Source organism: Pocillopora verrucosa, chromosome 4, assembly GCF_036669915.1.
Source record: "Pocillopora verrucosa isolate sample1 chromosome 4, ASM3666991v2, whole genome shotgun sequence".
In the NCBI taxonomy this organism is placed as follows: domain Eukaryota; kingdom Metazoa; phylum Cnidaria; class Anthozoa; order Scleractinia; family Pocilloporidae; genus Pocillopora; species Pocillopora verrucosa.
Genome location: NC_089315.1, coordinates 4,590,433 through 4,604,641, shown reverse-complemented (window position 1 = coordinate 4,604,641; position 14,209 = coordinate 4,590,433). Strand labels below are relative to the sequence as shown.

The 14,209-nt window shown below is 38.9% G+C and overlaps 1 protein-coding gene and 1 pseudogene across 1 annotated transcript; both read left to right on the top strand.

The window, feature by feature from the left end:
- Window positions 1-501: 501 nt before the first annotated feature.
- LOC131769917 (collagen triple helix repeat-containing protein 1-like) lies at window positions 502-2,729 on the top strand. The gene is made up of 3 exons (XM_059085646.2): window positions 502-642; window positions 1,862-2,095; window positions 2,222-2,729. Exons 1-3 carry the CDS (start codon window positions 550-552, stop codon window positions 2,564-2,566), a joined length of 672 nt encoding a protein of 223 aa, XP_058941629.2. The 5' UTR covers window positions 502-549; the 3' UTR covers window positions 2,567-2,729.
- Window positions 2,730-9,278: 6,549 nt separating this feature from the next.
- On the top strand, window positions 9,279-13,166 carry LOC131769910 (serine-rich adhesin for platelets-like; annotated as a pseudogene).
- The last annotated feature ends 1,043 nt before the right edge of the window (window positions 13,167-14,209 follow it).

The following is a 14,209-nucleotide window of genomic DNA, read 5'->3' as shown; positions in this document are numbered from 1 at the left end:
AGTGTTTTTCCAGTTCCGCGAATTTCATCGGTTTCAAGAAAACTTCGACATCACTGTTGTATCTATCGAGTTCAGCATTCGATTAGTTCAACGTCTAAATCAAAACTAGTCAACTTAACAGCATTTTGCTCTCCTTTTTAGCCAAGCGAGAGCAACTGAGTAGCGTGGCAGGCAAAGCATTCAGCGAAAGGAAACAATAAAAGCGGGAGTTCTCTTATTTTAATCATTCGCTTTTGCCCCATGCTTTAGATTGAATCCTTCGCATCTCAAAGGAAAACGAACGAGTTGCTGTAACATCGGCTGAATCAAAGACGTACAAGAGTCGAATTTCTGAGCCATTCATAGGGATTCTTTACCAAATGTCACTAATTATCCACAACAAAGCATTATTTTGGGAGACAGTGGCAAATTTAAATAAGAAAGATAATATGTATAAACAATTAATTTCTACGTTGTTTGATCAGTCGACACGATCTGAACAGGAAAAATAATCCAGTTGTGTACCAGAGGCTTCCTCTTTTGAGTGTATTCGCTCCAGGAGAAGCAATAATGTTCAACACTGATACTTTGTTCTTGTATTTGCTGGCTACTTGTTACTTCAATCAAAGTGAAGGACACAAAACTATTTCGTCTTCTTCTAAGGTAAAGATTACGAAATACCAACCACTAATATAATTATATCTCAAGTATGGCTTAAAGTCACTCGACCTTCCTTAAAATTTGAGGGTTTTTTTGCTGATTGGAAGAAGTAAACATCATTAAGTAAGGTATGATCTCAGTTAAATTGGAACTTCGTTCCCGAATTAATCGCAAGGGAGGATTCGATTACTTTTCTGTCGATTGTCAGTTAAATAAGCTGTATATCGTTCTTATTTCGTGTCTACACACTGCATTTTGAATTTGTCAGCCGCTAATTCTCTGAGATGTCGCTCATCAAAAACAAGTGATCAAATTTAACCTGAAAAATCAGACTTTTCAAATTCTAAGTAATATAGAAGGGTCCATGTCGTCTTCTTGGCCTATCTTAAAGTGGCTCCATGGAGTTTTAGCCAGTGATTATGAAGCGCGCGCCAGCGCTATGTTTTTATGAAAATTTTTTTATCTTTTCTGCCTTCAAGATTATTAAAAGATACCAAAATTAAATAAACAAGGGTAGGACTGTTGCTTTTCTTTACCAAATGTACAGGTTTTCGATCTTGAGCAGAAATGCGCCAAAAGTAGACGCTCACCAGCGCGCGGTTATTTGGCTTTGATTTTAATTTTCTCCGATTTGCTTTGATGAAATCTCGTAAAATCATAATATGTAAAATTTGTCCTTGCGGTCGAAAAAACTAGTGATTTCAAGGGAAGTTTCTTCGCTTTTTGAAAATTTTTGCTTTGTGCCTATAGCTTAGAATGGGTCCTATGATATTTTTTCGTTAATTTCCTGAATAGGAAGATCACAAATGTGTTAAACGCTCCACCAAATTTTAGAAGATTTACCAAAAAAAACGCGACGAGTCTCACCCAAAAGATCTCTTTTACATTGCTTCCATAACATTACGTCATATCAAAGAACTTCGAATTTGCCACGCTCGAGGGCACTAGCAGCAATGTTCATTTCGTTCGAAATTATTTCGGACCGACGAAGTCATCGATTTAAATTTTCTTGTTTAAGGAGAGCAAGAAAATGTTTGTGTCTAGAAGATAAATTCATCTTAAATTTTTTTGTCTATGACTCAAAAATACCTTGAGTACATAGTCCCAACCAAAGGACATTCAAAAAAAAATTGTCGAGTTAATTATTACGAATACTGAATGGCTAGATCAAAATTTCCGATTCCAAGATGAGTCTAAAGACCTATACCCCTTAATGTCACAGAATCTCAGCACGTGTCTGCAAGGACCTCCCGGTCTCCCTGGTCACAATGGATATAACGGGGTACCAGGCTTAAACGGTCGAGATGGTGCTAGAGGAGAGAAGGGCGTGGCTGGTAGGCCAGGGCCACGTGGAGCTAAAGGGGACGTTGGACCAAAAGGGTCTGATACCGACCACAGAAGTTGGAAACAGTGTGTTTGGAGGGCTTCGGACAATCGGGACGTGGGACTAATTAAGGTATGTGATATTGGTGGAGGGTTGAAATAAAGCATTTGTCAAACTAAGAGGGTTTTAGCGTGAAAAATCATGAATCTTCTCTTTTGATTAATTTCATGTTAATCTCTTTTGCTTCTGTTTTTATAGGACTGCATCTTCGACAAGACGAGAGATGGTACCGCTCTACGAGTGGTTTATCAAGGTAATATATACGTGCGTTGTAACGAGTGTTGTAAGCGCTGGTTCATCACCTTTAATGGTGCAGAATGCAATGGTCCGCTGCCCATTGACGCGGTTGTCTGGATCAGAAACAAGGATGAAGATAACCACAGACCTGGAGCAATAGAAGGCTACTGTGAAAACATCCACAAGGGAAGAATCCGTGTTGGTATCAACATTGGAAATTGTCCCAGATATGGAGACGCATACGGATATACAGGCTGGAATTCAGTGTCACGATTGATTATCGAAGAAGTCCCCAAACCTCAATGACTTTTTAGTCTTGTTTGTTTGCTTGAATGCGTATCTTTTATGTGGAAATGGCTCTATCATTAGTAACAAATGAGCAAAAGCAGTAATATGTAAGGGATTTCTGCTTTTTATATACAGTTTTTCCGGCAACCTGCAACCTTGTAACACGCTTTAATGGTTTTATTTTGTAGGACTTTGAGTATTAAACTTGAAAATCATTTCTAGACATGTTACATTTTATGTTGAACTAGTTCATTACCTTCTAAAAAAGTTATCAACCAATAGAAAAACATCACAATTGTTATGTTTTCAATTGTAATGTTATTCAACGTGCTTCTGAAAATCCTAAAGAGATGAAATGCTGAGCGGCTCGACAAAAGTTTTCTAACTTACTTGGACCGGGCGCATCTACTTCGAAACTTTTTTTAAAATATCTCAAATTTGATTCAAAAGTCTCTATTGTAAGGCTGTTACGGAGTTGCTCATCCTTTTGTTTTGCTCTGTTTATAAATCTATAATTGAAATATAATTTAAAATTTATTACATTGTGATGCGACCAGTAACCTGTGCCTGTATCTCTCACCAAATTATAAGAGCGCGCGTGAATCAGTAGTGCAACAAACTTCACTTAGACACTAAGTTGTCATTAAATCAAAGTCGATGTGTTTGTTGGTACATTTCTATTCTGTTCCAGGCGATGATGATCGGCGCGATAGTTGCAGATGGATAAAACGAGGGAGGCTTGGATCCGTACGTAGCCCGACCCAAACTTCCCCTTGTCGCTTGGCCGCAGCTAACGCACCGTTCATCATATGGCCTGGAACAGGCAAGTACGCTTGAAATTTAAACTTGAGTAAGAGAGAAATTCCCAAATTTCTACAATGTCAGCGAACATCTTATACAAGTGTTATTGACCAGTGCAATAACAGGGTATAAATTACCTTTAATTGCGAAACGTTCACACGTCAGTTCAAGTTTCGTCATAAAGTAATGTGCGTCAATTGACCTGACAGATTATTGTTTCCCATAAATTGTGAGACCACATTTTTAAACTTTCGTGCCACTACCCTGCTTCTTATTAGTTAGTTTTAACATTGTACCTTGGGGATCATTATCTGAGATATTTTCTGCCGGAAACACACGGAACGAAACGAAAGGAAAAAAATCAAGTTAATGGACTTGAAAGCACCTAAATTCCAAATTGACCCTCGCGACGATCGTTCTCTCTACAGACTGTCAAGATAGACAACTTCAGAGTTGCGGCCAGAGTTTCTGTGAATATCTAATCAGCGAAAGGAAAGAACTCCTGACTGTTTGATTGCAATTTCTGTCTTGTAGTCATGTTGATCTATGATTTGGTCACCACGCCTCCTTGACAAAAAAAAAAAAAAGCCGAACGCTGCATACTTTTCACCCCCGCCGTGTTTTTTTGTCTATGTTAGATTTATCGCATCACTAAAACATTCAAACAATCCAACATATTTTTTTCAACAATCTTCTCGGAACGACTTCTAACCTATAATTTTCATCACTTTCTGTCTAGAATCTGAGACTACTATTGTTCAACGAAACATTAAGTCTACAAAGTGGAACATAACTTCTTTGTGAATCAGAACCGACGCATGTAAATTCGTTTCTGTTCCATCGATAGGCCATGGAATGCAAAAGCTCTTCTTTGAAATTACATCATTTTGGATAAATCTCTCTTGACCAATGCCCTTTTCTAACGTATCCGGATATTCCGAAGATTTTGTTCAAAACTGACGTTCCTGGCCTTATTCCAAAGAGCTGACGCTTAAACCCACGAATTTCTGAATGCAATTTATTTACAAATCAGTTCATAAAGAACCGAACCATGAAAATACAATAAATATTTCAAATAAATGAGTCCTGGGATGATATTGTGTTAAGTTGCGTGTTTATAGAAACTGATATATTGTTTCACCCAGTCTTTTGTGAAATGGACTAAGCCTATTTCATTGTAGTTGACATAAAACAACCTTAGCAATGATTTTTAATATTTGGGTCGCATTCCTCTCCTGCTCTCTAAAAGCTATTGTTTCTAGTATAAACACTGAATACCGACACTTGACCATCACGTTTGGGCGGTCAAGGGTGGTGACTTCAATATCGATCCGCCCGTGCGCATGAAACTGAGAGAAGAGGCACTTGTCTTGCACGCGACTTAACGCGTGAGCCCAAACGTGCATTGTGAAAAAAGCCATCTTTGTCCTTTTGACCATCTGTTTTATTAACTCGAGATAAATTTTTATTTCTCTGAGAAGGTTTTTTCATCGCCTCAAAATAAATCTTTGCGCGTATGTTACATTCTTTTCTCCGGAGGAAGTGGGTTATTTTACGTAATTTGTTTTTCCACTCAATGCGCATCTCCGCAGAACCAAAGCACGTACGCGTAAAGTTTTAGCAGAATCCAAACTTCGTAAGAGGAAAAATATGCCATTAACGTAAACTCTGGCGGTTGAAAACTAAAAAAAAACTAAAAGTTGGCGTAAATATGATCTCTACCGCTAAATGCAAATGAAAAAAGAGGGCTGTCTATCGCACTTTGTGATTCATACAAGGAACCCAACAAACCGATCAATATATTGCAACTTCAATTTCAGTGGCTTACCTCCTCGATGTCCGACTGGCTCCGTATAATTAAGCATTGAGACGCAGATGTCTGCTATTGTGAGCTTTGACATCGATATAAAATCAATATTGAACAATGAACTCTCTCACTTTCAAAACCCTCGATTTTGACCGCATCACATTAACGCCGTTATTTCTGTCTCTTTAGCAAAAGCCACCGAAACGGTGGAGGAAAATAGGAAGGAACTTCTTTCAGGAAGTCTTTTAAATCAAATATTATACAACAAGGATACTCGAGGTTGGAGGCTCCTAAATCAATTGGTAAATTGACAAAATATGGACGAAGGTTTTTAAATTTACGAGCTGACCATGATAAGTGCAGGAAAATATCATGATTTTGAATTTGGTATTTATCGACGAAGAGGCTAGTATTGTTAATTAGGCACATAATATTAAACATTCTCAAATTATTTCATTCGTTTAAGTGATATTCATGAATTTAAATGGAGGGCTCCAAAAACGGCTAAGAAACGCTCGTTTGGCAAGAGTTTGGTCGAAGCACTTTTCTCTGTGTCCATCCCGGCCACTATTTATCTATTTATTTATTAATTTATCGACTTATTTAAGATTTATTTATATTTGTATTTTCTTAACTGTTTGTTTACTTTCTGGAGTGCTTATTTGCGCTTGATTCACACTCTAATGTATCTGTTAGCCTTACCTAGAAATTAAACGATATTGTCTTGAGCCCGAAATGTTTATCGACTGAAAATCTCCATGTCTTTCCCGGTCAGATTAAAGCACCTTTCCATTTCATAAAATCTCTCTAGGAGAATTGACCATTACGACTTTCGTCCCATGGCAGGGGTAAGCATTTTTTCAACCGGAATGCATTTAATTTCCTTTCCAGTGGGACGTGGAAGCGTGGGATGAGAATGTGTCGGCTGTAGTAATTAATTTTCTAACAAAAGTTACTGCATGATAAATCTTTGCTCAAGTCTCTCTTTATTTTTCTTCAATAGACTAACAGAAAAACAGACAAATCCTCTAATTGGATTTATAAGAATTAAAGAAGTAGAAGTAATAAGAAGCGGAAATAAATTATTATTCTTTTAAGGATGTGATATAAGTTTTCAGCTTCCTCTAATGGCCGGATGACCGTAGGTCGAAACCGTACATCGTATCCAGCAAAGTTGAAAGACAAATATTTATTTCACAAAGATAGGAGACCAAGTAATGGCCTCCTGACAGAGAATAATTGACGTAAATCATTCTCTGCTCAGTTAACAAACAGCTCTAACACTATTAGATCTCTATAGGATGAAAATTCCAGTAACATTATCCCGAACGATGTTCTTTTTTCAACACGTCGATTTGCTGTCATAACTTTTAAGTTGATAAATAATAACATACTTACAAATGTTTTTATTGAATTTTGGTGCTTTCTGCATTACAGATTGTCCTAAAATCCATGCGGAGGTTTCATTGAAACATTCTGAATATCGGATAGCACCGGAAAATCAGTTGTGAAGAAAATCGCAAAGTAACTCCCACTGCCTCGTTTGAGCTCTATTGAGATTCTAAATCCGTGAATTTTTGTCGATGCTAACAATACCAACGTTGTGTATTTGCTTTTTGGTTTTTTTTTTGGCAAACCTCAAATTATATTCAAGGCTGTCGCGTCTATTCATCGATCACACAAAATTTTTAGAAAGATTTTATTAGGTAGTATAAAGGTTGAATTGTTATATTATATTTCGACGGACCCCCAGTGTTTGAATGAGTGATTACCTAGTGATTGTATAGAGTTGTAAACGGTGAGACAGTTTCCCTGTTCTAATGAGTGAGCCTTTGTCCTCAAAATTTGGACCTACCAAACTTTGGACTAAGGAATGACAAAAGATTGGACACAAAACAAAGCAAACAAAGATAACAAACAGGCCGGTGATTAGTTGTGGTGTGAACACGTGTTAAAAAGATAAACAGCAATGACTTCATAACCAGACGTGAATGGTGGGCGTTGTGACAAGATTTGCCGAATGGTATCTCAAAGAAGTCGTCACCCTATGATGGCGCCTATCTCTCTGATTTCATGCTGACAAATAAAAGTGATGTTGACAGGTTAAAAACAAAGACAGATCTATTGTGTGAGCTCCAAAGGATAACAGCTCCTCTCTTTTGCATAAAGTCCCTCTGAAATTACAATTACTGATGCGTGATTGAAACAAAGTTTCGGTTAGGTTTAAGATAATCCACTGTCTCAACTTGAAAAACAACAACAACAACAACAACAGGTTAAGTTATACTGTTCTTAGCACAAAAATACCAAAAATAATAAATTTTTCTTGAACATAAAATAACGCTCGATTGAAAGAAATGGTTCTGAATCGTCCACATCGCCCGATTGTTCCTGATGTTTATTTGCGTGAATGAACCGGACACAATATTGACAACACATTAGGAACCATAGAAAAATTTCGTAATTTTTTTGTAAGTTTTGTTTCTGGCTAAATCATGCTATGACCATAGAAAATCAGAAGAGATATTAACAACCATGTTTTTCTGCCCAAGCAGACTTAACTGCTGTTGTCCTCTGTCTTTCTTCCACTCCTTAGAATTCGTTCAACAAAAAGATCAAACTAAAGAGAGTATCTCCTGTGGTGTCCTAACAGGAGGTACACCAGTGGCTCAAAGAATAAACAGCAGAAATTATTTACGCATATTTTTCTCGCTTAAGAAGTTCGAAATGTCTCTAATTTTCGCTAGGATAGGACAACTAATGCAGCCCTCCCTTGCGTCATTTTGCGGAGTTCCCTAAGGCGTTTTATTTTTGACCCAACACGTATGTGCTGAGACGCGTTTAGAAAATAAATTTGTGCTGACACTGATGGTAAAATTAGACAGAAGAACAGGAACACACGAAGCCTGCAAGCGGCGCCATAAAATCACGGAAACAGCAGCTCGTGAGACGGAGCAGGGTACGAGGAATAAACATCTCCCATCGTTTGATTAAAAGTAATCAACGCTTTCGATGTCAACTAATTAACGCACTTAAAGATATTCTAATTTAGTTCTTGATGTTCATAAGAAAGTAGTTTATGCTTTTGGATGTCTTGAATGATTAGAAGCGAACATCTGATGAGCAAAATGGATTAACAAATTGACACCATAATTGTTCTTTGCCGGACCGACATTGTAAGCAAGTTAAACTCCTAATTGAATCCCTGCAAAGAAGTCTCTTTCCTTAATCTTCGGCTTTTGTAAACTTTTTAGGAGTGCGGGACGTTTGGGACGTCATCTTAATTTGAATACTGTCAGAAGAGAAAATGATAAATGAAACCATCATGACCTGATTATCCTGCGGTCACCTTAAGTGTCACAGGTGTGATTATTAAGTCATTTAAACCGACACGTTTCTAATAGGATGCATCCATCGCTAAATGAAACTAATAATAAGAGTCATCTTTGAAGCCGAACTGCGACCTTTGTTCCTTTTTCGCTCTCGATAAGTTTATTTCATAAACTTTCCTTGCGTAATAAGCTGGGAGGACCGCAACAACAGAGGTTTATCTAAAACCGAACAATTAAGTCATCTAACAAAGAGAGTCTTTCGACCAATGAAAATCAATATGTTTATTTGGGGTCAAGGCTGTAGAATTTAATGCTAAAACATTTGCATTTTCAAAGAACTGATACATTCTTTTTAACAATGACAGAGATTTAATTGCTGTAAATGACGTGGGTGACTTGAAGTGTTTAAGGGATAAAACCAATTTTTTGCACCATTTTTGTCATGTCGTGTGCTGAGAACGTACCCGTCTAATGAAATTGCGTGATGAACATTGATCTCATTTGATCCTCTATATCGCGACAAGTGCGCAGCTTGGTTATCATTACAATAGCTTTGAAACCTAATACATCAGCCCAGTTGGACGCAAGCACGAGATCCGATAAATATTGATCGCGTGCACTCAAGCTTTTTCCATTGGATCAAAACAAAAGGTACGTCTTCGATCAAATACCACATATTTTCTACATTTAGATTTGTTGGCTCTGCTTGAGAATGGCTCGAGAGCTTTATTGACAAACATTAAGCACATTTTAATTGGTGACATCGTCCCTCCCCCAGGTTTGTTGTACAGAGTAATGCAAATGCACCACAGAAATTTGTAACCCGTTGTCGTCTAGCTGTTCAAAGTCGGAATGGCCTCGTCCTACGGCAGTGCGTCTTCTGTAAATCTCGACCGGCATGAAAGCAAAGCTTCAAAAATGGATGGGAAAGGCCAGTTCCAAACGTTTCGCGACAAGCGGTCCGCTAATAGCAGAGAAAACGTTAACGAAACCAAGGATTACTCGCACCCGCTTGAAATAAATATGGCGCACAGTCACTCCTCAGCATTCAAGGGCACGAAGCGCACCCATACCGATGCTACACGGCGATAAAATTGGGATGAAAAAACACGAAAGGGCTCGTTGGCAAACTCTCCCACGTACTACAAGAGAGTCAATGGCGACCGTGAGAACGACAGGATTATTTCGTACCCCAAGAATGGAATTCCGAAGGATGTAAGTCACAGTATGGTGTTATATGAGTCATCGGCGATCCAGCAGTAGCCCACGAAGCAAATAAACAGAATTGAGTCTTACAAATCAACTCACTGTGTTTCTGGAAGCAGGAACGTTCGAGCGGCGAGCAGAGACGACATAAGCATGACGAGTGCAAACACTAAGGAAATGAAAAAAGTGCGTGCTCCAAACAAAAGGCAATAAACCCGCTCGTGCGGTATCGAAAACATCTGAGGAATACTCTGACGAGAGTGCAAACTCTGACAGCGAGAGACTTTCAACGAATTCTGTTTTTGAAAACAGTCCCCGTGGTGGGTTGGAACAGCTATCGGAACAATTCAGTCTCGGCTGCAGAATGGGTAGAGCGAGCGTCATATATAGCCGCTATGCGAGAGAGAAGAGCAAGCGAGGAATCTGCCAGCTCTACCGATGACAGTCTATCCACCTGAAAGTCCTAATTCAAGGTCTTCGACATCAAAACGAAACTTTGGAAAAATGAGAGTCAGGTGAAAAATATAAAAGAGCTGAACTTGCGCTAAAAGAGCTGGTGGGGAACATTGGAGTTCGAGTGGGCAAAGCGGATGGAACCCATCACCCAGCTCTGGACAGGGATCAAGGCACGATTCGCAACGAGAGAACGAGGATCTATTAGAAACGAGAGCCAGAATTTATTAAGCACGCTTTCTAAAGATATTGGCAAGTCTGACTTGACTGAGCAGAACAGAGCCAACAGCACAAATTCCGACCCAGACGCTCGTGTCAACACCGCAGACGAGGTGAAGTTGTGAGTGAACAACTCCGGAGGAACAAATGACGTTTTATTAGAAAATCCGATGGAAGATGATGAAGACGAATTCATTTTCATGAAGTCGGGTAAACCAAATCGTGAGATGACTAATAATGGTGACCCGCCACCTACACAAACTCTCGGCCGTAGATTGCTAATTTGCAGGAAGTTTTGCTATGTCCGACCCTTATTGAACAATTTCCTAAACAAAATGGTTATGACAGCGCAGCAAAAATAGCCGCAAGCTACAGCAAGATTAATCGATGACACATCACCAAAAGTCAAAAATACAGTCGAAGAAGGAATTTTTTCCGCACTGCGAACATTGAGAATCACTCATGTAAGACGGAGGCAATACACGGACAAAATAGACCTGATACCTCTAAGTGCTCGGAAAATAAAGCTCGAGACACTACAGGAAATAAACCTGTACGCCCGAATTTAAGGAAACGAAACACTGCTCCAGATGGGACAACTCTAAAGGTGGGAAGTGCCCTGAGTGTACGTGAAAGTATGAGACAGTATTTGAATTTCAAAGATGCTGATCTGTCTGCCTTTGCCGTGGAATGCGTGAGGCAATGCGAACAAAAGAAACAAAACGTACGAGAGGAGGAGGTAGAAGATGAGAACATCGACTACAAAGCGCCTCAACCCACAAGGAAAGAGGCCAACACAACCGAATCTAATGGCTCACCATCCTCTTTGTCCTCAGGGCCTAAACCTGGACGTGGTTATTTCCTCGCAAGACGAAAATAGCCAAACCAGCGAGGCTTATTCAACGAAATCTCTAGCTGATTCGCGCGGATCGTCAATTGACGAAGAAATCGTAAATTCTGAGGCCAGCGAAGAAGAACGCAGCTCGCATTAACCCTTTCGCCCGTACTGCAGAAGAAGCTGGATGGTCTGCGAAAGAGTTCGCGCTCTCTAATGACGGTGGAGAGAAGGAAATCTTGGGGCGCTCGTCGAGTAACCCGCAGCAAGGGGTTTTGACTTCACAGCGTGCTCTATAAATTTCCTTCAATGCCAATGTTCTATTTCCCAAAAGGAAACGAAGATGCCGAAAATGGATCACAAAAGAAAAGCGTGAAATTCAATAAGCCGCCAGCTATGCAAAGAAGATCCCTCGCCTCAATTTCCTTCGGCTTTCGAATCACTCGGCGATGGAAACAGATCCATTCTATCACGGACTCGATATGGCTTCAAAGACGAAACCAAAGTCAAGCAGCAGTTTGAACCTGCATGGCAAGGACCAAAATGCTAATGAAGTCAACAACACAAAGCCACTTGCAAGTAGCAATGTTGAGTTGCCTCATAAACACAAGAACCACATAGCAGAGAAACTACAAAACAAAGAGTCAACAGCAGTGCCCAATTAAATGGCATAAGTAAAGATACAAACGACAACAAAGCTAGTCTTGAAGTGTCTGATGAAGACAAAAACCACGTTGCAGTAAGAAGAACGAAACAAAGAGCATTCAGCAGCATCCAATTGAGCAGCCTTGACAAAGAATCCTACGACAACAAACGTACAAGGCCAACACTTCGAGTTCCCGACCACCAATGAGGAAACGAAAAACAGTGCGCCAACGGGATTGGCAGTGTATCCTATGAGTACCAGCGTTCGAGTGGACATCGAAGCGCTGATTTAACTGATTAGATCTAATCATACAATTATTTAAGATGCGTTTTTATCAAAAGTTGAGCTAGCTAAACGCGAAATTTTTACAAATGCATGCCTTGCATGAGAAAATTTACTTTACAGAATGCTTAATATTTAAGCCTAACTGTAAATGATGAATTAGAAAGTTATGAAGCCTTCATATGGGGTAATGAGATTATCAACTACACACATATTTGAACAACTTCATTTTGACATAAGAATGTAGATTCCGTGGCTTTAGGCGCACAATTTTCGGTGATAGTTGCTACGAGAAAACTAGGAAACATCACATTTTTGCTTGTCGAAATATATCATTTGAAACAAATTCTATTTCTATATATAAAATAGCTTGGACATATCGATATAGATCGAAAATTTATATTAATCCACTTTATATTTATATTGTATTTTGATATATATCTATATAATATACAATGTTTATGAATGTCCTTCTAGTACAGCAACAATTTGAATATCTCTTTTTTTTGTTCACCATAAGTTTTCGGTTTTCAATGCCTACTTAGATCGGTCAAAAGTTTTACAGCTGATTGTTTTTCGACAACACAGCCACTCCGGAAAGATTGCCTGTCTCATTTATTCGTTTTAAAAATACTTTGAAATATTGTGAACGGTGCTTATCGAAGGTGTCGTAATATTTTGAAATCTTTTTAAGTAGTGCCTTATGAAGGAAAGTTTTATCTTTCATAAATACCATTTCCGTGATTTTACTAACATTTCGTGCTTTTTTTCCTTTATTATTTTTCCGCTAAGTTTGTTTCAGACTTTTGTTATCTTCTTTGCACTTTAGTTCCGAATTTATTATGTAAGTAATGCTTTTCTTCCGGTTTTAGAAGATCAACTCATTTGAAAAAACATAGGATCACCTTCGCAGCTTTGTAAGGGTTTTGGTTGCCAAGGTAACCCTAAAAGAGAGCAGTCGCTCCATAATCGACTTTGCCACTTCTAGCTGATTGCAATCATAAGGAATTTCTTCGTTGATATTACAGTCAAAATAAAAAACAGTGTAGAATTTCTCGTACACGTGAAAAAATCTTGAGTGATTTACAAGCAAGGGCCAATAACTCTGTTACTGACAGACAAGGTTCATTAACCGCGACGGTTATTAGCTCTCATGTCGTACTCGTGGTCAAAACTCTTAATCCTTTAACTCAACGCCGTATCAAAAACAAAAATAGCCGCGATAAGATTAACGAGGATATTAGCTATTTTACGAGAGGCAATGTGGAAGGTATTCCCTTCTTTTGGAGTTCCAAGATAGCATAGCAACGTTATTTCGCTCGATATTTCCTTGGCGCCTAGAAGTCGTTTATTTCGCCTCGGGCTTAAACAAATTCGCGATTGCTTTAGCTTATTGCAGGTAACAAAAAGGTTTTTCTTTTTTTATCGAAAAATCTGAGCCATTCCGTTTAAGGGGATACTTCCGTTTATACAGCAGCCTTGTCTCTGACTTATGACCAAGTGAAGGATTAAGCCAAGGTCCATAAACAGTTCTGGGTGGTCAGATCGGTGTTGCTTCAATCAGTGTCCACATCAGTTCCACTCCAAAAGCGCGAGTTCAAAGGTTGTATTGGTTTTAGTCACAACTATAGATTTGCAGATAAAGTGTTTTGTACGACTTTGACCCCGTTTCCTATGGATGAAGGCTCCACATGATGTAATACGACAATAGGATTTTTGCTGCGTCTAACGCTCCAATTTTCCCTCTCTGTCAACGTGTCGTGTAGTTGTCTAGGGGAGTACAATTTCCTAACTTCGTCCATTCTCAACTTGACAAAGAAGACAAAAGGAAAGCGTGATATTAGTAGACGGCGGTGGCGTTTAATCTTCTTACCGGGTTCAAAGATACAACTCACAATTATAACTTTTAGTCATTAGCTTCGCAATTTAATTATTCTACATCTTTCTAAACAGCTGAGTGTGACCATTGAAAGCTCTGCCTGTTCTATTTTTACAACCAGGTTCCTACTGACAAGAGAGCCCTTGTCTTGTTTCGCATAGACAATAGGACAAGGCACCTTTTGTTTTTGTCTTTGTTTAT